This window comes from Camelus bactrianus, chromosome 20 (assembly GCF_048773025.1).
Source record: "Camelus bactrianus isolate YW-2024 breed Bactrian camel chromosome 20, ASM4877302v1, whole genome shotgun sequence".
Taxonomy (NCBI): Eukaryota; Metazoa; Chordata; class Mammalia; order Artiodactyla; family Camelidae; genus Camelus; species Camelus bactrianus.
The window spans coordinates 24,219,248-24,243,720 of NC_133558.1; the positions used below are offsets into that span (position 1 = coordinate 24,219,248).

Genomic DNA, 24,473 nt, shown 5'->3' on the forward strand with positions numbered 1-24,473 from the left:
TTCAAGAATACTGTTCAGTAGTGTGAAGTACATTCACATTTTTGTGCAACTGTCACCACCATCTATCTCCAGAACTCTTTTTATCTTGCAAAACTGAAACCCTGTACTAGTAATAGCTCTCTATTTCTCTCTGCCCCCACCCCCTGGCAACCACCATTCTACTTTCTGTCTCCATGAATTTGACCCCTCTAGGTACATCGTGTAAGTGGAATAATAACAGTATTGGTTTTTTGTGACAGGTGTTATTTCACTTATCATAAGGTCCTCAAGATTCATCCATGTTTTGGCATATATCAGAATTTCTTTCTTAAGGCTGAATAATATTCTATTGTATATATGTGTGTGTATATGTGTGTGTATATATATGTATATATATATGCCATATTTTGTTTTTCCATTCATCTGTCAATGGTCAGTTGGCTTGCTTCCATTTGGGGGGCTATTTTGAATAATGCTGCTATGAACATGAGTACATAAATATCTCTTTGAGACCCTGATTTCAATTCTGTGGGGTATATATCTAGAAGTGGAATTGCTGGATCATATGGTAATTCTATTTTTAATTTTCTGAGGAGCTGCCATATTGTTTCTCAGACTGTTAAGATTTTTCTCTATTTCTTTGAGTTTGATTATGTGTCTGAGTGTAGGTTGTTCTGTTTTTTGGTTTTTGGAGGTTTTGTTTTTTGTTTTTGCATTTATCCTGTTTGGGTTACGCTTAGTTTCTTGAATCTATAATTTCATGCCTTTTACCACAGTTGGATGCGTTCAGCTACTATTTCTTCAAATATTTCTTTCTGCACCAATCTCTTACTTGTGGGACTCTAATGATAGGAATGTTGAACACGCAGTCTCTAAGACTCTTATTCATTGGGGTTTTTTTTAATCTTTTTTTCTTTCTGTTCTTCAGATTAGATACTTTCTCTTCATCTGTCTTCAAGTTCATTGACTCCTTTTCTGTGATCTCCATTCTACTCTTAAACTCAAACAGTGAATTTTTATTTCAGATATTTCAATTCTAACATTTCCATTTGATTCTGTGTATATTTTCTGTTTCTCTGCTGAGAACTTCTGTCTTTCCCTTCACTTCAAGTGTGTTTTTCCTGACTCTCTGTGACAACAAAGGCAGAAATTCTTGATCTGACAATGCCACACAGACAGAACGCTCCAGGCTGGGACTGCAACCATGGTTGGGAAAGTAGCTTCTGGAAATAGATCTGAATTGGCAACCTCCTCCACTATTTAATTTGTTACTTTGGAAAGATTACTAAAACTCTCTGTGCTTCTTTTCTCATCATCCCTAAAGTAGGAATTATAATTGTAATCGCCATCATCATATTGTTTGTGAGGAGTAAATAGAATAAGGTACATAGGATGCTTGGCCTAATACTTGGCACTTGGCCCTCAATAAATGTTAGCCATCAACTATTGTACTTTGTATGATTCACTTAGTATATGTATTTTCTCCTGACACAATTTAAGAATATTGTTAACCAGGTATTGGAAAACTGAAAAAACAAAAGAGGGCATTAGTTTATTACCGAGATAGTCACTACAGGGAGAAGCTACCAGACTGTACTGGACAATCAAAGAAAAGAGTGAATTTATTCTGTTTTTTAATTAACAGCTTTATTGAGGCTAATTTGCACACCGTAAAATTCACCCATTGCAAGTGCATGCTTCGAGGACATTTTAGTAAATTTATATGGTTGTGCAATCATTACTATAATTCAGTTTTGTTTTCATTTATTCATTTTTAGTTGAAATATAGTTGTACAATATTATGTTCAGGTGTTCACCACAGTCCAGTTTTAGAACATTTCTATCACCCCCCAAAATTCCCTCAAGTCCGTCTGCATTCAACTCCTGGCTTTCACATCTAGCCCCAGATAACTATGCTTTCTGCCTCTGATAGATTTGCCAAATACAGTGTAAGTTTTTAAAAATTCACTTGTAAAAGATCATGCAAAAGAGATGCAATTTATAAAGACAATAGATTTAAAAATTATCACAAGTTAAAAGTTATTTAAAAAGTTGGCTGTAATTTTAAAAAACATGGAAATCATCATAAAGCAAAATTTGAAAAAAAAAGAGGAAAAGTGAGAAGAGCCTCGTTTAGGGCATCTTGGACTGGGTGGCGGTTCTAGAGAGAGGAATGAAGTTGCGACGGGAGAATTGGAGTGCCTCGGGCAGAGGCGCCAGACCTTGGGCGATACCACCCACACCTGCTCCCCCCTTCCCGCAGCCCTCCTCCTGCTCAGGCGCAAAGACTCCGGCTTGCCGGCCAGGGGCGGGCTTGGGGCGGAGCCCGAGCGAGAGTTCGCTCAGATCGCGAGCGCGTAGTGACTGCTTCCGCCTGTTGTGTAGGTATGGTGCCCGCGAGGAAGCGAAGAGGCGGCGGGAACCCGGGTCCGGGTCTCGCTCTGTGCTGACTGCGCCCTGGGCCGAGTGGGCTATGGGGGACCCCGGCTCCTCGGTCACGGGAGACCGCCCCGGTGGCCGGAGCTGGTGCTTGCGGCGCGTGGGGATGAGCGCCGGGTGGCTGCTGCTGGAGGATGGAAACGAGGTGAGGGGGAGGGGTCCCCTTGAGGATAGGGAAGGGGGTTGGAGGAGACCGGGGCCAGAGGAAGGCCCGGCGTCCGGGCGGGAGGGACGAATGGAAAAGAGGAGGTGGGAGAAGGAAGGGGAGAGAGCGGTGAAGGGTGGTTCTTTGGGAGGGAGAAAGTCTAGTGCGAGCGGTTGGGGATTCTGAGCTGGGAAGTGTCCGGGGGAAGTAGGGAGCGCGTAGGAGAGCGGCCTAGGCTGGAGCGGCGAGCTGGGGCCGGAGGCTGGGCTGCGTGAAGGAGCCTGGTAGAGAAGCAGAGCAAGAGGCGGCCGTAGGGGATATGAGGACTGCTGGAGTTTCGAGGGGGTAGGAGGCAACTGAGTTGATGGGTTGAGGGGTTGGGATAGCCCCTGTTAAGGTCGCACGGAGCGCAATGGTGCTCAGCCCCGGCGGCGGAACCGGGAGGCAGAGCTGCCCCAAAATCCACGAGTCGAGAACAGCCCGGGGCAAGGCAGGGGCCGGGAGGGCTGCTGAGAGCGTGAACTTTCTCAACTTTATTTTGAAAACGATGAAACGATTGTGAGTGTGGGATCATGTCCCTTAAAATACTCAAACTTTAATGTAAAGATGTCTCCTTCCTTTCTAACTTTTGGGGGAGAATTGACGCCTTGTTGGTTTGGGTCACAATTATCTTGAGTCTCGGTACTGCCAATCAGCACCCCCTGAGATGGGTTGGGGTATGCGGTCGTAAACGCAAAACAAAAATTTTAAAAAGGACAGGTGAGGCTCGGTTTCTGTTGGAGGCCACTAAAACTGGGGTAGTGATTCTAGACAGGGTGATGGAAGAGAGAGGGGGAGAGAGAGAGAGTGCAGTCAGCTTGAGGATGAGGGCTAGATCAGAGGCCAGCTTGTGGTGACTGGGAACCGTTTGGGTTTTGGAAAGGATTTGTGTGAAAGATAAGTGTTTTGATTATTATGTATGTTTAACTATATTTTCCCTATGAGTTACAGTCTCAATTCAGTCTCCCAGGCATTCATTCGTTGCTTACATTGGCGTAGTGTGAGAGGGACAAATAATAATGACTTCTGCTCCCGAAGTGTTTATTGCTTGAATGGGGAAAGAGGGTTTTATATAATGAAGCAATTTGAGACCATCCATGCAGACTGTATGATCCAGGTGCCAAGTTGTGGACTATTTAGTACTTTAAGAGCAGTGGTTCCTCAAGTCAGAGGAGGGATTCAGGTCCAGCCTTACATGTTGCTAGATTTGGGGATTTTACAGGGTTATTTGTATGCTGTGAATTGAAAAACACGAGGAAGATACTTCTGCCCCCAAATCTTTTTTCTGTGTAGGTAACACTGCCTAAAAGTCCACTTTAGGCATTCCTTCTTTTATCTTGAGCATTGACATTCCCTGCACAGCCCTTTTCAAAAGCATATACTTTTGGGAAGCTTGAACAAATGAAGATACTAACATCTGAATAATAGTAACTATACCTTATTTTGTATAGGGTTTGGGTTTTCACATACATTACTTAATCTGAGTCTGCACATGTACCACACTCTCACAAACAACCCTGTAAGGAACTTAGTGGTCATGTTAATTTTAAATAATTAATTAATTATATTTTTTTGATGGAGGTACTGGGGATTGAACCCAGGACCTTGTGCATCCTAAGCCTGCACTGTACTCTACCACTGAGCTATACCCTCCCCACTTCGTGGTCATGTTAATTAATTCTTTCAGATTCAGTTGCTATGGATTATTAATTCATTACTTTTGCATAGCTTGGAAGCCCTAGGAGTCTTGGGAGATGGGGCAGGCAGAAAGAATTACAGCCTCTAAAGCAAGGGCAAGAGGACTATAAAGCACTCCTACGCATGTTTTAAACTATTGGTTAATCTTGTGTGGGGCTGCATCTATGAGGAGAGAGTCATACAAACCAGACTGAATGGTGAAGACAGTGGGAGGAGTGGCTTGCCTTGGAGGCCTGTATGGAGGAGAGGTCTGCCTTGGTCTGCTTGACTACAAGGTTGGGTCTTAGGAAGTAGTTGGAGCATAGCCTGCCTTGTATGTGAGGAGAGGCTTGAGTTAAGCCAAGAGAGGAAGTCTTGCTTATTGTAATGGTCCCCAAGCCATAGCACAGGCTGGTGTGCAAAAGATTTTAGGAGGTATGCCAATATCATTTAGTTAACAGCAGTAGAGTAAGTCGGTTTCTTGCCTTCCCAGTTCCCCTCAAAGTCTCATATAATAATAAAACAGAGTTCCTCTCATTTCACTGAAGGGAATACTGTAGTAAACTGTCTGCCTGAATGGCTGTCTTTAAAATTCTTAAACCAATCCTGGGAGTTTCGTTAGAAAAACTAATTAGATAGAGATTTATTGCACTTCATCTAGTCCCCAGGCCCAAGAAATATCTAGGCCTTTGGGGGAAACCATAGTATCTTCATTTGTTTCCTTTTCTTCTCTTGTATTTGGTTTTCATGAAGCTCTCTGCCCTAAGAGGGTTGGGAAAAGGGAAAGGATGGTTCTTAAGGATTTCTTGGTCATCATGGAAACAGTATGAGTCATGCCCAGGAAGAAAGCATTAGTGAAAGTGGTTAAAGACACCCAAGATGATCTTGTAGACCAGTAATGTCAGTAAGCTCAAAGGCTTACAAAACTTGTAAATGACAACAACCCCCAACCATGAGTTGGCAGTTTGTTGGCATTCAGTTCCCATGCAAAATTTAGTTTTAAATGGTGCTGGGATATTCAGATAAGCTCATACAGACTCTAACCATGGTGTAGGTGAAGTATCAGTAGTATCACAGTAAATTCTAGGACCAGACAGTGAAGGGAAGGACAAAAAAAAATAGTGTTTTCTTCTTTTTCTGGATTCAGAGTTCATAGGAGGCAATTTCAGAAAAGATGCTCATTTCCTTTTTTGTACTACTTTCTCCAGGCTACCCATGATGGCAATCTGATTGTCTCTCAAGTATTAAAATGGGATATTGATCACTCATATGTGGAATCTTAAAAAAAAAAGAGAGAGAGAGAGAGAAAAGAGGACACTAATGAACTCATCTACAAAACAGAAACAGACCCACATAGTAAACAATCTAATGGTTATGGGGGGAAAGGGGGTGGGAAGGGATAAATTTGGGTGTTTGAGATTTGCAAATGTTAACTACTATATATAAAAATAGATAATAAACAAATTTCTTCTGTATAGCACAGGGAACCAAGTTCAGTATCTTCCAATAACCTTTAATGAAAGAGTATGAAAACAAATATGTGTGTGTATGTGTATGCATGACTGGGACATTATGCTGTACACTAGAAACTGACACATTGTAGCTGACTATACTTCAATTTGAAAAAAAGAAAAAAAATTTTTAATGGAATACTGAATACTTTCTTTATCAGAAATAAGGCTACCTTAATGGAAGTTCTTACTGAATATGGGTGACAGATAAATCCTTAAACATTCCACTTAAAAATTAAAAAAAAAAAGTTTTTTAATTGAAAGATAATTGATTCACAGTGACATACTAGTTTCAGGTATGCAGCAAAGTGATTCAGTTATCTATATCTATATATATTCTTTTTGTGATTCTTTTCCGTATTGGGTTATTACAAGATATTGACTATAGTTCCCTGTGCTATACAGTAGGTCCTTGTTCTTTAACTATTTTATATGTAGTAGTATGTATCTGTTAATCCCAAACTCCTAATTTTTCCCTCCCTCCTTCCCCATTGGTAGTCATAAGATTGTTTTCTACGTCTGTGAGTCTCTTTCTGTTTTGTAAATAAGTTCATTTAAATCATTTTTTAAGATTACACAAATAAGTAATATCATATATTTGTCTTTCTGTGTCTGACTTACTTTACTTAGTATGATAGTCCCTCGTTCCATCCACATTGCTACAGGTGGCATTATGTCACTCTTTTTATGGCTGAGTAATATTCCATTATAGATTTTATATGTATTTATAAACACACGCACACCACGTCTTCTTTATCCATTCATCTGTCAGTGGACACCTAGGTTGCTTCCATGTCTTGCTTATTGTAAATAGTGCTGTTATGAACTTTGGGATGTGTGTATCTTTTCGAATTAGTTTTTATTTTTGGGGGTATTTGCCCAGGAGTGGGATTGGTAGATCATGTGGTAACTCTATTTTTAGTTTTTTAAGGAACTTCCATACTGTTCTCCATAGTGGCTGTGACAATTTACATTCCCACCAATAATGCAGGAGGGTTCCCCTTTCTCCACACCCTCTCCAGTATTTATTATTTGTAGACTTTTTGATGATGACCATTCTGACCAATGTGAGGTGGTACCTCACTGTAGTTTTGATTTGCATTTATTTAATAATTAGAGCTGTTGAGCATCTTTTCATGTGCCTGTTGGCCATCTCTGTGTCTTTGGAGAAATGTCTATTTAGGTCTTATACCCATTTTTTGATTTGGTTGGTTGTTTTTTTGAAATTGAGTTGTATGAGCTGTTTGTATATTTTGGAAATTAAGCCCTTGTTCACATTGTTTGCAAATGTTTTCTCCCAGTCCTTTGCTGTGCAAAAGCCTATAAATTGGATTAGGTCCTGTTTGTTTATTTTTGCTTTTCTTTCTTTTGCCTTGGGAGGCTGACCTAGGAAAACATTGCTACAATTTATGTAAAAATGTTTTGCCTAATTTTCTTCTAGGAGTTTTATGGTGTCATATCTCATATTTAGGTCTTTAAATCATTTTGAGTTTATTTTTGTTATTTTTAAAAATTTTTTAAATTTTTAAATTTTTATATTTTAAAGTTTTTTTCAGAGGGAAGATAATTATGTTTATTTATTTATTTTAATGGCAGTACTGGGAATTGAACCCAGGTTCTCGTGCATGCTAAGCATGTGCTCTACCACTGAGCTATACCCCCCCAACTTGAGTTTATTTTTGTATATTATGTGAGGGAGTATTCTAACTTCATTGATTTACATGCAGCTGTCCAGCTTTCTCAGCACCATTTGCTAAAGAGACTGTTTTTTCTCCATTGTATATTCTTGCCTCCTTTGTCAAAGATTAATTGACCATAGGTGTGTGGGTTCATTTGTGGGCTCTCTATTCTGTTCCATTCATCCATATGTCTGTTTTTGTGCCAGTACCAGACTATTTTGATTACTGTAGCTTTGTAGTATTGTCTGAAGCGTTGAAGAGTTAATGCTTCCAGCTTTGTTCTTTTTCCTCAGGATTGATTTGGCAATCCTGGGTCTTTTGTGGTTCCATATACATTTTTAGGATCATTTGTTCTAGTTCTGTGAAAAATGTCTTGGGTAATTTGATAGCAATCACATTAAGTCTGAACATTCCATTTTTAAAGGATATATGTATTAATTCAGAGGAACTTCTATAATTGATGGAACTTCTGCCAAACTGTCAAAGCATTGAAACTTCAGACTCAGGGTTTTGGTGGAGGTGGTCACCACAACATTTTAAAGGAGAGTAAGTGAGATTGTAAGGTTCCTGTGTGCTGCTACGTGGTTTCCAGAGAAAATGGTAATAACCCATTTTCCAACTTCTAACCTAAAAAAAAAACAACCCATCCTAGAATCTGGGAGGACGCGTAAGTACGGTATCTTTATTCTTTCATTTATTCACAGATGTCTACTGAGCAGAAAGAGGCTCAGAGGAGTACAGAAATATGGTGGTACACAAGAAAAATAAGGACCCTGCTCATGAAATTTGTATTCTAAAGATAAATTTAGAAGAATAAATAAATGAAAATGACAAAAATAAACTAGTAAGATAATTTTGGATTGTGGTAAATGCATGCTAATAATGTGAAGGAATGCAATGGGGAGGGAGCAGGCAGCAACTTTAGATCAGGTAATCGGAGTAGGCCTCTGAGGAGCTGAGCCTTGAAAGATGGAAGGAGCCCATGCAAATGTCTGAGAGAAGAATGTTCTACCAGAGGGAACAGGTGGAAATACCCTCAGGTAGTAGTGAGTGTTTCTGATCATGATGTGAGATAAGACTAAAGAGGTAGAGGGGGTTAGGGCACTGAGGACTTCAGAGTTTGTGGAAGGAAGTTGGATTATTAGAGAATTTCAAGAAGGGAAATGATCTGGTTTAAAGTTTTTATATTACCACCTCAGCTACTGTGTGAAGTATAAGGGGCTAGCACAGAAGCAAAAACAGCATAACTGGAGGAGGCATTGTTGTTTGGATTAAGGTAGTGGCCATTGAGAGAGAGAAGTGAATAGATTTAGGACATATTTGAACTATAGCCAGTAGATTTTGCTGATGATTTGAATGTGGGGTTGAGGGACATAGAGTGAATCAAAGATGTTTCCTAGGTTTTGAGCGAAGCAGTAGGTTGGATGGTAGTGCCAGTTAGTGAGGTGAGAGTCTGGGGGGAGGCATAGATGGGGGCAAAGAGTCATGGTGGTTTTTGACAGACTGAGGAGGACAGGCATGATTCTGAAAGCTTTTCAAGAGGAACAAAAAGGGCATTTTGTTTCAAGGGGAACCATTCGGCTTAATGTTCCCAGGTAAGATTGGGTTATGGGTCATTATAGGAGTGGCTTGTGCACCAAGAAGAATAAACAGGGAATTCTACAATCTGGATCCCAGAAGAATTTCACTTCCTTCCTTGACAGAGTTATTATGAACTAGACTTGTCCATTAGGAAGATATGATAGATGTGAATTGCAGCTTCTTTGCAACCTTCTCCAGAGGCTCTCATGCTGTCCTTGTGGATAAGATGGACAGTATGGACTTTTTCATCTTTTGGTTGCATTATAACTCATTGAAGTTGTACCCAGATTGTGTGGTAGAATGTTTGCTAGGCTTTTCTGACAACTTTGCCTTTGGCTACATCCTGCTTTAGTCTTTTTATCTGTGTCTTGGAAGGTACAGAGGGCATCATATCAGTTTGGTGGGTGACTCAAAGCTGGGAGGGATATTGAGTATGTCTGATGGAGTTTAAAAATTCAGAAAGGTCTTGACAAGCTCATGACAGGCTGAACTAACAAGATGAAATTTAACAGGAATCAATGTAAGTTTCTGCACTTGAATCCAAATTTACCAACTAGTCAAGTACAGGAAAGAAGGGACATGACTTAGCATAGGAAATTCTGAGGGGAAGGTTAGACCAAGAAATTTAATCATTCCTAAGCCTAAGGATACATTGGCAATGCGATAGATCTGCTATGAAAGCTGATGCAATTTATATGCTCCAGTGATACTGTCTAGAACTGGGAAGAACTTGCATTTGACTGTGTAATAAAAATTAAATTTATGTTTCTTAAAACGGCATCCAGGAATGAAAATAAACCAGGAGTCTCTTCACAAACCCATCAGGATGGCAGAAAGACTCAAACCTATGCTATGGAGTTAGGTTGAAGTAACTGGGAACATAAGGCCAAGAGAAGGGAAGATTTGGTAGAGACTTTATAGCTGTCATGTGAAAGGGGGTTGGAGATTTTTCTGTTGGTGCCCAGGGCAGGATCAGTGCCAATAGATGGAATTTATAGCTAGAAAGATGTCAAGTCAGAGCCATTAAAAAAATTTTATAAAAGCTGTAGTTTTTGGCAGTGTTTAAGACTAGTTGATGGGTATGTTTAGAAAGAATTCCTCCATCCTGTGGGTGGCTGTACTAGGTGACCTTTCAGGGTCCTACCAACCCTGACATTCCGTGATTAACTCTGTTCAGCTGTCTCTTCTTGTCACAACTTTTTGCCTTTTTCTACCTAGGAAGAGATAGCTGATGATCTGTTTGGGTTTCACGAGAGTCTGGTTTCGTAAGTCAGGACTTGTGGACACTGCTGGTTGACAAGATTGTAAAGGACATCCCTTTTCAGTACAGTAGCTGATTGTGTCTCTTACATTGTTGTTGTCTTCCTAGGTGACTGTAGGGCGAGGATTTGGTGTCACATACCAGTTGGTATCAAAAATCTGCCCTCTGATGATTTCCCGAAACCACTGTGTTTTGAAGCAGAATGCCGAGGGCCAGTGGACGATTATGGACAACAAGGTACAGGAATCCACAGAAGCCTAATGATTTTTATTGAATTTTTGTTTATTTTTAAGTTCTTTTTTTTTTTGCGTAGATAAATACATGGTATAAAACTAAAAGATTAAAAAATAATATGTTTTTCCTAGCTACCCACTGTCTTCCCCGGAGACAACCACTTCTCTATGCTACCAGTGATTAGGTTATGCCAAAGTAAGTTCTAATGACTTGAATTGAAGTTAGTTACTTTGAAGGGAACACTTGAATTGGGTCAGTAGGTCCTGTTCCAGAAACTAGACTAAGTTACTTGGAGACCTGGTCTCTTGTGAGTCAAAGGTCCAGAGACCTTGGGAATCTGACAAAGGTGCTGGAGTACACCTGTGATTCAGGGCACAGGGAGGAGGGAAGGATCGAGCTGACTGCACTTAGCTCCTTCCCTTCCCCGCTCCTTTCAGTCAAAGTAAACCCCTCCCCTCACTTTTAACCTGTTTCACATATTGGTGCTTTAAGGAAGATTTCCTTTGAGTATAAGGGTTTTCCTGCTTGGAACAACTTTGAAAACCACAGATCTAGTGTGAAGAGTAAAGGAGGTGAAATAGTATATAAAGACCAGCAATTAGGAAGTACCTAAAGTGCAGCCTTACAAACACTCAGGGTTACAGTGAAAATGCAGATTATGAGGTGAGAGACATTCTAATGTAAACAGTTCAGGATTGGGAAGAGTGAGATGTCTTTAGACGCCATTTTGCAGTGCTCTGGTTGGAAGGATTTTAAGGATACCTGTTAGAAGGAAAGGTATTAAAATGGTTCTGAGACCAATTCCAATGTGTGGGGGGTGGGATGTGGGTTCACACACACACTGCAAACAAGGCACACACCAGCTGGATGTCCTACAATTCAGCTCAGTTCTGGCACTACCTACCCGGAGATGGCATCAGATTCCACAGATTAAGGGCTCAGTCTCATGAGACTGTCCTCCACTTTAGATGCCAATCACAAGCCCTGTGTTAACACCTGTGCTTCTAATCAACCAGCTACAGATTGGAGGTTCCAAGGACCTTTTCTTTGAACTTCAGGTGCCAGTCACAAGTCCAGGTTATTACTTGTGCTTTTGACTGACTGGCTATCAATCAGAGGTTCCCATGAGGGCTTCCCTCTTTGGATTCAGTTAATTAGCTACAGTGATTCACAATTTAGGAATGCATTTACTATTTTACTATAAAAGGATATGGTAAGTGAACGTCCAGATGGAAGAGATGCATAGAGCAAAATGTGTGGGAAGGGGCATGGAGTTTCCATGTGCTGGCCGGATGTCCCACTCTTCCAGCTCCTGCAAGGGTTCATCAACCAGGAAGCTCTCTGAAACCCACCCTTTTGGGTGTTTATAGAGGCTTTGTTATATTCGCATGATTGATTGAATCACTAGCCGTTGGTGATCAATTCAACCTACAGCTCTTCTCCCCTCCCAGGAAGTTGAGGGGTGGGACTGAAAGTTCCAACCCTCCAGTCACAGGGTTGGTTCCTCTGGCAGCCAGCCCCCATAGATGACCCAGGGGCATTCCAAAAGTCACCTCATTAACATAGCAAAAGATACCTTATAGCTCTCTCACCACTTAGGAAATTTCAAGAGTTTTAGAAGCTCTGTGCTAGAAATGGGGATGAATACCAAATATGTATATTCTTATTATAATTCACAGTATCACAGGTATCCTGCAGGCCTGCCTGGCAGCCTCATTTTGCATGCATAAACTGCTAGATTTAAGCTGTTGGAGAAAGTACCTTCCTGCACTAGGATTAAGTTGAGTTGGCATGGTATTGAAGGAGAGAGCATAAATGCTAAGTAAATTGGTTCAGCACTCTTGGCAAGGCACTATGAGCAGAACAGAAGTTGACCCCAAAAAAGGGAACCTTAGAGATGATCTAGTTTAACCCCTTCTATGGACAGCTGAATCCGAGTCCTAGGGAGAGAAGCTGACTTGCCTAAGGCCTTCTACGTAACTGAGTGAGTACAGGGCTCAAACTGAAATAAATCTCTCTACTATGCCCTATTGTCAAATACCAGTAAAGGACACAAGCAACTTGCTATAATGGCTGCATGATTTTTTAAAAATTAAGCATATTTAAGATTTGGCTGCAAGGCTTTAAAACTCCTGCAATGGCTTATATCACAATACCTTAGGAAAAGGTGGTGGTTTCTTCAGAGCTGGGGTTATACTATTACAGAGATGAGTTCTTTGCTGCTTCTTTCCTTGATTATGTGCGGTATGGATGTGCTGTCTTTATGGGATAGCAGATTTTGAGAGGTTGGGAAAGCCTCAAGCTGATTGATTTTAGTATTCCTTGAGTGTCAGCCTCGGGCACAGAGGCAACCTGTGCCAACAGCAGATCATGACTGTGCTCCTGGGTCCCTCTCCAATGTTTGCTTCGTACCTTTTCTTCTAGGGCTGTTGTTACCATGAGACTCCTTTCGCAGGTCTCAGATAAAATAAAGGAAAGGTAGTCTCCTGATTCTTTCAAGTCTTTTCTGTGTAATTGGTTTAAGCTTCTTAGCTTTGATTCAGTGTGTGAAGTAACTGATTTTTGAGAGAAGCTATGACTGGTTTTGATGGAGCAACTGTACTTACAGGTAGAACCCCGCTCCCCACCCCACCCCACCCCACCTTTTTTTTCTTGACAGATACTCCTTTTCTTTCTGTCTCCTTTCTGGTGTGATGCTTTTTTTTTTTTTTTTTTTAATTTTGGGGGGGAGGTAAGTAGGTTTATTTATTTACTTATTCTTAGAGGAGGTACTGGGGATTGAACCCAGGACCTCATACATGCTAAGCTATGCGCTCTACCATTTGAGCTGTACCCCCCCCCCCCCGCATGATGCCTTAATAGCTCTCTTCTGTTGATGAAGGATTTAAATTTCAGGTACAGGACATTATTGTTATGGTCATTTGCCAAGTCTTTTCAAGACGTAGATACTTCTAATAATTCAACACTCAAAACTGTATTCTCGCTTCATAAAATGATCTCTCTTATATGATGGAACAGCCAGAAAGTGAAAGCTTAAACAGATACAAAAATTACAACAAATTGTATTTTGATTTAAAATTGGGTTAAAAAGAAAAGCCAACCTTAGACACATGGATTATGAAGATGATTGTTATTATATAGATTTCAGTTAGTTGAGAAGTTCTTCAGGTGGTTCATCCTATGTATTGATATCCAGCTTGTTCAGAAAATCACTTGTTCCAAAGGCACAGTCTGAAATGGCATGGTGCATTTGCTCTTCTACATCCTAGAGGCTCAGGTATATCATTTGAGCCTTTCGCATTCTCCCCCTTCTATCATATTGCTATTCACCTGCTAGCTAGTGATTCCTTCCTTCATCCTGCTGTACACTCTGAAATTTGAAGTCTCTGGTGAGTTACACCCTCTGCGAACAAATCTTGCTGCTTGGGACAGTTCAGCTGGCCATCCAGCAGCTAGAGCAGTGGTTCTCAGCCCTGTTTCCACTTTTGCCCATACCTGGGGTACTTTTAAAAGCTACCACATTAAAATTAAGAATGTCCGTTCATCAAAAGACATCACTAAGAGAGTGAAAGACAAGCTTAGAGTGGAAGATATTTGCTGGAAATAATCAGTGAAGAGCTTAAACTCAGCTTTATATAGAACTCTAAATTAATAAGAAAAAAAAGATAACCCAGTTTTAAAAATGGGCAAGAGCCAAGCACTTCACAAAAGATTCTTTCCAAATGTTCAATATCCACGAAATGTTGTGCAGCTTCATTAATGATCCAAGAAATGCAAATTGAAAGCATGATAGAATACCCCTACACACCTGTGGTCACAGTGACTAAAATTAAATACTAATGATGCCAAGTATCAGCAAGGATATGGAGCAAGTAGTCTTTTGGTTAACGTGTAAATTGGTACAATTGTTTTGAAAAATTTGGCATCATTAAAGTGTATGTTTATCATGATAATATTTTCACTTCTAAATGGCTGTCAGCAGTAGAATGGATAAATAAACTGTGGAATAGTCTTACAATGAAACACTATACTGTATACTGTAATGAATATGAATGAACTACTGTATGCACCATGGATAAATATCACAAACATAATATTGGGTGACAGAAGACAGTACAAAAGAATACATATTATATGATGTCATTTACATAATGTTGAAAACCAGACAAAACTAATGTGTGATGTTAAGCCAGGCTAGCTGTCCCCTTCTGGTGGGGGAAGGCTTAGTGGAAAGGGGGCACAGTGGGTGTTCTGGGATACTGATAATGTTAGTTTTTTTTCTGTCTTTTTTTTTTTTAACTTTGTGATAGTTAAATTGAAATGTTCACTTTGTGATACTCATCTAATTGTGCAGTTATGATTTGTGCACTTTTTTGTTTGTATGTTTTAATAAAGAATTTAAAATATTGACTGATACACATAATAGAATTGCTGAAATAAAACACTGCCAGGTACTGGTGAGCATGCAGAGTACCTGGAACTCTTAAACATTGCAGGTGAGAAAACAAAATGGTTCTGCCACTTTGAAAAACAGTTTGGCAGTTTCTTACAAAGTTAAACATAACACTTACCCAGCGATCCTATTTCTAGGTATTTACCTCAAATTAATGGAAATTTATGTTCTCACAGAAGCTTGTTCATGAATGTTTATAGTGGCTTTATTTATAATCACCAAAAACTGGAACAAACAACTAGGCAATCGGAGAAGAAGCCAGTAATCATACCTTGGGATACTACTCAGCAATAAAAATACCAAACTACTGTTACTGCAACCAAGTGGACACATCTCAAAGCCATCATACTAAGTGAAAGAAGCCAGACTCAAAAGGGTACATAACTGTGTATGATTCCATTTATACAACGTTCTGAAAAAGGCAGACTTGTATAGGGCTGAGAACAGATGAGTAGCTGCCTGGGAATGGGGGAAGGGCTGAGTGCAGAGGGGCCCTGTGTCTTGTTACAGTTACACACGTGTTTGTGTGTAAACCAGACTTTAAAAATCCCGATGCCTAGTTCCCATCTCAGACCAATTAATTTGGTCTAAGAGTGAGACTCAGGCACTAATATTTGTTTTTAAACATTTCCAGATGACTTCCCTCTACAGTTAGGGCTGAGAACCACTGAGCTACATAAATCTTCTGGAAAACTACCAGAAAACATTGCCTTTGGCTTTGCATTTCTACTCTGCTAAAGAGCCAGTTAAAAACACTGGACTGAGATTGAGCATCAAGTGAAGTAATTAGTGTTTAAGGGGGTGTGAGTTATCCCAACTTTTTACTGAGACGTCATACAGGCTTTTCTTTGGTTATCACTTTGCTGCTGTCGGCATTGTTCAAACTGGTGATTATGAAAACCAACATCAAGAAAGTGCTGAACAGTTTGACTTATTTAGACCATTGTATTTGAGACCATATCCTGGGCAGTACTTGATTGTTCTTACATAGCCATGGTATTTTCATCTTTTCTACCCGACTCAGGCTTGTGGTCCACATTTTACCACTAGGTGTCACCAAGGAGTGATTAACAGGTAAACACAAAGGGATCCCAGGGATAAAATGTGTTTGCTGAGTTTATTTTTCAGACCTAAGGACTCTGAAGGAGGCAGGTTAATACAGAGGATCTAGTGGGGGGCTGCCATATATCTTAAAAATTTGTCCCAGGGTTTTAGGAATTCCTTGTTCTCTCTAGTCTTGGGCTGCTTCTGTAACCTTTCTTTACTTAACCTCATCTTTGCCTTTGAGATTTTCTGAATGTCTGTACCTTTGCGTTAGGTGGTCTCCTGTGTCATATTACTTTCCCTGAGACCTTTTTCCTGTGTACAATCCAAAAGTGACTATTCTGCTGTAAAGTTGTCCTCAAATAGATTCTTCTGACCTTTGTCTGCCTCATCTGTTATTTCCCCACGTGTTGTTTTAGACGTCCACAGAACTGATCACTCCCTATAATTTCTCAGGGTGAACATGAATGGAAGGGTTGGCAGAAGGTTGATAGATAAGCCAAGTTAGGCCCAAGGCAGTGAATTAAAGACAGTCTTTCTGTGTGTATCTGTGCTGGTCTTTTTCTGCCTCTCCTCACCCAAGCCAAATATTATAGAACCAGAAACAAGGGCCTAACACCAGACTAGAGCTAAGATCCATTCTCTACTGCCCTTCATCCCCTATACCTTGTGGCCAAGCCTCTGTCCCTTATATTTGGGTTGAGCAGGTATTTTTTCTAAGTAGCTGTTGTTACCAGCATAAATATAAGCCTTAGTTCCAGTTCAGATGTGAGCTTCATCTCTGGCCTGTCCCCCAAAGTTAAGTCCTTGATATGGGTTAAAGCGCCCACTTGTCTCTTCAAACTTTAAATCCTGCCTTTGTTTCAAGTCTATTTTAGGACGTGTCAAACCCATTTAGCATCTCTTAGCTTACCCAGCTCTACATGATATCCCTTTGCATTTATAGGCTGTGCTATGTAATCCCACATTTGCTTAAATATGCCCTTGTGTTTTCCTTTCGACAGTCAGCTGCTAAAAATTGTTTTCATATCTTCTGCTTTTGCACTCGGTATATTTACCTTGCAAGATAATTCTTCAATTCTGAGCACAGAATTGAAGTGATTGTTGATAAATCAGTTGAGCCAGAACATAATAATAGTAGTGAACACTTACATAATGCTTACCATGTGCCAGGTACTTTTCTAAGTATGTTACATATGTTATCTCATTAAATCTACACAAACAGGGAGAGACTATTACTACCCTCCATTTTATAGATGTGGTAACTGGGGCATAGAGGGGTTAAGAAACTTGCTCAAATCACACAGCTATTAAGTAATGGAGCCAGATTACGGACCCAGGCAGTCTGACTCCAGGGTTCATGCTCTTAACCCCCACATTGTGATTTCATTTAAACCACAAAAGTAAATATTGAGCACTGACTATATGTGAGTCACCGTGCTAAGTGTTTTACATGTATTATCCCATTCATTCCTCACAGAAGCAGCATGAGGTGGGAACTGTGTTATCCCTATTTTACAGACAAAACTGAGGTACTGGGAGGTTAAGTAAAATTACTGAAGGCCACGTAACTAATAAGCCCAAGATGGTGCATTCAGGCTGTAAACCCAAGTCTGCCTGAGTCCGGAGCTCCAGCTCTTAACCACTATGCTCTGTTGCCCGTGGACCTCTGGTGCTATTAATTGGATCAGTTCCCACCCGCAGTTTGACTCCAGTACAAGGTATTGGTACTTTTTAGGTTTATGTGTACTGAGATGTGTTTTCTCATTCACCAGTTGTTCAGGGGCCACATCCAGAGACAGTGCCTGCATGACTTTCTTGGCCAAGCCTGCATTTGGAACCTCATTGTTAGATGCTACTTCTGTCACTGATAGCAGTTTTTCCAGTCTTGGGCCATTGCCCCCAGTTTAGGTCAATAGGAACTATCGGATTTCAGCTGCTTTTAATGCTACTGCATTTATTTGAGTAATTCATCCACCAGGAATAAGGTGATTCCTGCCTGTTATACAGGCAGTTCTCTGGAGGCATGAACGAAATACAGGTTAAAAAGCCAGAGTGCTGTTTGAAGAATGCTATTTCTAAGGATGGTGGTTTATATATCTTTCTTTCCTATTTGTTCTCAAGGGTTTTTCTTCTGAAAGGACAGAAGGTTTTGCAGCAGCAGGAGAGAAATTCTATTAAGAGGAAGAAAATCATGAAGTTTGTTTTGTCTTTCTTTCCCTTTTCCCAGAGTTTGAATGGTGTTTGGCTGAACAGAGAACGTCTAGAGCCTTTAAAGGTCTATTCTATCCGTAAGGGAGACCACATCCAGCTTGGGGTGCCTCTGGAAAATAAGGAGAATGCAGAGTATGAATATGAAGTTACCGAAGAAGACTGGGAGAGGATTTATCCTTGTCTTTCCCCAAAGAATGACCAGATGATGGAAAAAAATAAGGGCTTGAGAACTAAAAGGAAATTTAGTTTGGATGAATTAGAGGGTTCTGGATCTGAAGGCCCCTCGAATTTGAAATCCAAAATGAGTAAAGTGTCTTGTGAACCTGGTCAACCAGTAAAGTCACATGGGAAAGGTGAAGTGGTTAGTCAGCCTCCTGAATTCTTGGATCCTAAGTTGACTTCTCTTGAGCTAAGGGGGAAAACCACGGGGGCTCGTGTTTACCCAGACCCCACAAAAGTTGTAGAGCTTCATCATAAGAAGCAAAAAGCCTCAACCCCTTCAGCATCTCAGAGTAGCTTAGAGCTTTTTAGGGCAACCATGTCCAGGATTCTAAAGTTGAAAACACAGATGCAAGAGAAACAGGTGGCTGTTCTGAATGTGAAAAAGCAAACCCGAAAAGGGAACTCAAAGAACATTGTGAAAATGGAGCAGGAACTGCAGGATTTACAGACTCAGCTGTGTGCAGAGCAGGCCCAACAGCAGGCCAGAGTGGAGCAGCTGGAGAAGACTTTCCAGGAAGAGCAGCAGCATCTCCAGGTACCACACAGGAGGGAACGACAAGAGTGCCCCTTGGGGTGGGCAGGCCCTTTGTGAGCTTCTGTCCAGATCTCTCTGTTTCTGGGTCAGGGACCAAATGCCAAGTGCCAGGGACAGGAGATGTAGTGGAAACAGAAAACTTTGAGGTTCAGCGTGGTGATCAGATCAAGAGCCAGAGTTGGGGTGCCAAGATGGGAAAAGATGATTGGCAGAGCCAGCTAGGATGTAAAAGGATATAAAGCTGAGGATCCTCAGAACTGAGGTGAATTGAGAGAGAGGTTGGATGGAGGCCAAGATGCCCATAGTACACCCCAGTTAAACAAATAGTTGTCTTCATGAATAATCTTTCTCTGTTCTGTAGTCAAAGCCAAATCCCTGTACTCAGGGCAGGTACAGACCAGCTAGTAACTCCGCCCTTGATTTACCTGGCAACTTGTTAGCTCTGTAGCTACTGAGGAAGTGGGAGGCTAGAAAGGCAGAAAATGTTAGTTTCTCTCCTGAGTAGCCAGCATGGGAGGGAAGCCAGCATGGGAGGGAACAGGTACACCATGACTCAATTGCTGGGTTGAGTGGTAAGCCACCTTGCACAGGGCCTTTAGTAGGTAAAATAATGACTGCCATAGCTGTGTCCAGATGAGAGCAAATGTGTCCACATCGCCAAGTCATTTGCTTAGATGACAAGCTTTTGCACAAAGCTTCTAGGCTAGGGCTGATCCTGGTCTCTGCTCAAAATATCAGTTCTCATCTGGCAAGAACCACACGTTTTACTCCCACCTACTTCCTCAGGTAATACTGAATGTCAAGAATTCCCCATTATTGACTTAGAACTAAGAAGGGCCAATCAGGATTGAAGTGAATAAGCTTTTATCTTTTGTTTACTTTGCTCAGGGCAAGAAACAACTAGTCATGTTGGCTTATTTCTGAATAGTTTATAGACTTCATTCTAATCTCTGCTATCCACTTGAACTGGTAGTCTTAGCAAAGGCCATGGATTAAGTAGGTCTTTTTAAGGGTACACACTGCTTGCTTACGTGTACCTAAAATTTTGCTGTGCTATCCAGCCAGGACTAGCTCCTGAAATTAATAGAGGGAGGTTTATCTCTACATGTTTAATGTATGACACTTTGACCAGAGCAGAACTTTCTTTAAAGGCTAATATGTTCAGGAACAAGAGTTACTGTTCGTTATTTTTTGTGGCTGCTCTGGGCATGCTTCAAGATATAGCTGTAAAACCTTTTGCCATACCAAAATGGTAAGGAAAGGCAAAAAGGACTAGTTTAGGTTCTTTCTCCAATGAAAGGGTCATACATAAATTGCTCATAGCGAAGTATATCTAGTCCTTTGTTTATTAGCTGCATTTCCCTTTGCCACCAAATCCTAGGGGTTTATCCTACCCCACCTACTTGCTCAGAAGTTCATTTAACCCTTGCTGCTTCACACACATTTTTTTGAACACCCACATACTTGGGTTTGGTTGGTTGTAAAGATGCTTAATGGTTTTTGCCATTATGGAATGTATCTTGTTGAGGAGACAAGATGTATTATACACACAAAATAATCAGAACAGTTTCAAGTCAATATATTTAGAGAACAATTTCCAGTTGGCGTGTTAAATGCGTAGATAATTCTTAAAGAGGGAAGGAAGGGCCCAGAGGTTCTTGTGGAAGGTGCTGGGGTAGGGGAATGATGATGTGGAAGGCATCCACATTGAGGGGGGCTGATGCAGGAAATATAGCATAAGCTCAGGCAAGGCAGGAGGAGGAGCGGTTTGGGGGCTAGAAGTGGTAAAGAGACTTAGAGTGAGAGACAGAGTGGCCAGAATCGATGGAAGCAGCACAGTGGAGCTTGGAGTGCCAGCCTAGGGGATTGTATTTCAGGGGAGATAGTTGATGACTCAGAAGCTCTCAGTTTACATCCTTTTGGGAGTCACAGCATTAGCCAGTGAAGGAGACTTGAAGTATTAATCCAGAGTTTCTCCAGAACAACCGGAGTGGTGACTTGAAGGTGACAGCCCTGAAGTGTGCAGTATTTGAGCAGGTTAACTCTGCTTAAATCCTTTACTGCCAACAGCTTGAAGTAAAACGAGAGATTTTCCATCTGTTCCCTGCCTCCTGTTGTTTCCAGATGCTCACGCTAGCTGGTCGCTCTGCTTGTTACTAGATTTTGTTCCTTTTTTTCCCTCCCTGCAGGGAAACCTTCCATTTTGTTTTTGGCTTTGCAGGGTTTGGAGAAAGAGCAAGGAGAAGAGGACCTGAAGCAACAGCTGGCCCAGGCTCTGCAGGAGGTATTTCTTGCCATTGTCCTGAGGTTAGAGGTGGGGAGGCAGCCAGCTTGGCATGGCCACTGGCTGCCTTTGCTGCTTAGCACACACCTCTGTGGCATCTCCAGTCTGTAGACAGCAGGTGGCAGCTGCTCACACCATCAGGTCAGAGGTTTGGAGCTTCACAGACATGCCAGACCTCAGCATGGAAACTTACATCTTCATCTGAGCCAGGTTGCTCTAGGAAAGATGGAATGGAGCCTTCAGCAGTTAGGAGGCTCTCTGGGAAAGTGGCTGCATTTCCAAAAAGGTGAGGGCAGCAGAGGAGAATTGTGAGCTATGACTTGGTCACCAGGGCCAAGGGCCTCTACTACGTCACCATTGCTGAGCTGAAGCCATCCTAAAACCCTTCAAGAATGTTCCAATTAAGCATTTTAGGTTAGGTTAACAGTCAGCAAAACGTATCAATTTACTGAATGGGCAAAGCTCACAGGAATAAAATTCTCCAAAAAGATTGCCTCTAATTTATTTTAATTTAACCTAACTACCTCTCTCTGATTATTTTTTATAAGTTCTTTTGCATCTTTGAAACCTGCTTTGTCTTCTGTCTTTTATGTGTAATGACAAGTAGTTTGTTATAAGTTAGGAGGTTAGTGGAATGGTTTATATCTCCTTGAGAAAATGAGCAATCACATTAGAATTTGTTCAAGAGAATTTATCCTTAGGTTCTTTTATTGCATACCTGCCTCCCAACATTCTTACAGTGCTAACAGTCATATTATTGTGTGCTTGGGAGGGTACCTGCCTTGATTTCCTTAAGGGTTGCACAAACAGCCTTGGAAAGAATTAGGTGAAAATCTAATCATTTTGAAATTTCATTTTCTAAGCTCGTTTATTTTCTAGTTTGTTTTCCATTTAGAGAATTATTAAATTAATATTCAGACATTGTTTTGAAATTAACTGAAAAAAAGTAAGGTTCTTCTACTTGGAAATCCCTGAGGGGTCTTGAGTTCCATGCACTCACAACTCCTCACCCTCTCCTGGGGCAGACAGGAGAACACACTGTCTTTTAGCATGAGGTACTTGGCCAATGTCCATTCATTAGCCTAAAATGGGATACTTTCAGGTCATGGTTCTATAATAGCATGCCTGGGGGGCGTACCATGCTCAAATGAAACATGGTTGTTTTTTGTTCCACCCTGTTGGTCCCTCTGAATATGTTCTTTTTTGTTTACCAGGCCTATAATTATAACTTGCATTTACATGGAGCTTTAAAAACTTTTCTGGTGCTTTCACATATTTTTTTTTCTTTTTTTCTTAATAACACTGATGTAGTAGGGGCACCTGCTTTCTGATTTTATAGATGAGAAAATTAAGGCACACTCATGTAATTAGTGGTCAGGATGAATTCTCAGGCCTTCTGACATAACTGCTTTTTTCAGGAGACTACACATTTTAAAATTTATTTCTTGAGTAATGTCTTTTCAGAAATACTACCTTCTTTAAAAAAGGATTTGAAATGAGATTTAAAGTATAAGCTATACTTAAGTATGAGGGAGCTCAGAAACTATGTTTCATAGAAATGGAACCTCTTGACATTCGGTGTAGGCAATTAGTCACAATGAATAAGCTGTTAGCTCTTGGGTGCCAGAAGCCCCAGGCACGGTCCAGGTTGCCTTATGAACATGTAGTGTGTAATTTATAGAATGAATAAGTTAAAGGTCTTTTTTATGTCAATGAAAATCATTATCTAGTTTTCCTGAATCCCACTTCTCCCTGATTATTTCTTACAAGCTGCTCCCAGTGCTGGGTAGCCTCAGAGTCACCAGTTCTTTTGCACGGGTTCCCAGAATCACTTGGGTAGCTTTGTTAAAAAATGCACCTCCCTGGGCCCCAAGCCAAACCTACAGGATCAAACTCTCTGGAAGGCAGTGTAAATTCTTCAGCTGATTTGGATGGCCACAGAGTTTGAGTTATTCCCAGAGGGATTAATGATTTGATGGCCTCCCTCCCTATCTGTCCCTGTCCCTGAAAAAAAAGCAGCATGCACATGGGATGTCCTAAAGGAACAAAAGCATTATTTTGAAATTGCCAGTCCATTGAGCTCTTGGACCAAACCTGCCATTGGAGGGAGGGACAGGTGTGTGTGTGGCTGAAAGGAACGATGAGTACAGCTCACCTTGAGTATGTATCTGCTGTGTTTCTGCAGCATCGGGCTCTAATGCAAGAGCTAGATCGCAGCAGGAAGGACTTCGAAGCAATCATCCAGGCCAAGAACAAAGAATTGGAGCAGACTAAGGTACTGGAAGGAAGATGAAGGTTTAGAATTTGGTTCGTACGTGCAACTCAGCATTTTCAACAGTGCAAGGGTTGCTCTGGTGAATGAAGGCGGAAATTATAGCCGTTCCCTGCCTCAGGGGAAATAATCTATAAAATTATTTAGGCCTGTAGAAGGTTCTACCTATAAGGCAACATCTTTTTCCTTCCCTCATTCGGAAGTGAAGTGCTGGGAATAAGACACATCCTGCAGCCTAGTCCACTGTCTATGGTAGATGTTTCTTCTGAGTGTCTCACTGACATAGGCTAAGGAGTGGTGTAGTCGAAATAAAAAATAGTTCATCTTGATGCTTTTATGTAATCATTTCCCACATCAAATCAGTGGAACTCTTAAATTAGGGGGTTATAAACTGAGATGCCCACTGGGGTCAGACCAATAATAGAAGTGAGTAAAGTGGCCTGGGTGTGAGAACACAGTAGGGAGCTGCGAGGCAGAGAAGCATTAGTAGGGGGCACCACCACCACCTTCACTGCCACCCCCAGGGGCGGCTCTTCCCTGCTGCAGCCAGTCTTTGCCATCCAGAAATGCAAGCCCAGTGTTGTCAGATCTGAGTTTTCCACAAAAGATGGAAATCCAAATGTTGATGTGAAATATTCCAATTTTCAAGTGTTGGCAACAGTTCATTCAGTTTTTTGATACCACTAGTGCCTAACTAAAGTCTGCAGGCAGGATCCAGTCCACAGACCACCAGTCTGCAACCTCTGACCTGAAGTTAATGCCTGCATCTGACTGCATCTCTCAGCCCACCTCTCCTCATGTACAGACCTGGAGCTGATGGAGTACAGAAATGGGGAGACTCTCTTTTCAATTGGTTTGCTATCCTTATCCTCTGTTAAAATCACATACTACCTTTCCCCCAACC

At 41.1% G+C, this 24,473-nt stretch overlaps 1 protein-coding gene across 6 annotated transcripts in view; it reads left to right on the top strand.

The window, feature by feature from the left end:
* The first annotated feature begins 2,311 nt into the window (after nucleotides 1-2,311).
* RNF8 (ring finger protein 8) overlaps nucleotides 2,312-24,473 on the top strand; it is a 34,977-nt gene continuing 12,815 nt past the window's right edge. Inside the window, exons 1-5 of one of the 6 annotated variants that reach the window (XM_074348599.1) lie at nucleotides 2,312-2,563; nucleotides 10,420-10,548; nucleotides 18,273-19,013; nucleotides 21,235-21,297; nucleotides 23,483-23,572. In XM_074348599.1, coding sequence (XP_074204700.1) covers nucleotides 2,453-2,563; nucleotides 10,420-10,548; nucleotides 18,273-19,013; nucleotides 21,235-21,297; nucleotides 23,483-23,572 — 1,134 coding nt within the window. In that variant the 5' untranslated portion in view covers nucleotides 2,312-2,452. Of the gene's footprint in view, nucleotides 2,564-7,827; nucleotides 9,065-10,419; nucleotides 10,549-18,272; nucleotides 19,014-21,234; nucleotides 21,298-23,482; nucleotides 23,573-24,473 lie in introns of those variants that run through there. The other 5 variants (XR_012501121.1, XM_074348597.1, XM_074348602.1 and 2 more) reach the window with 5 other exon arrangements.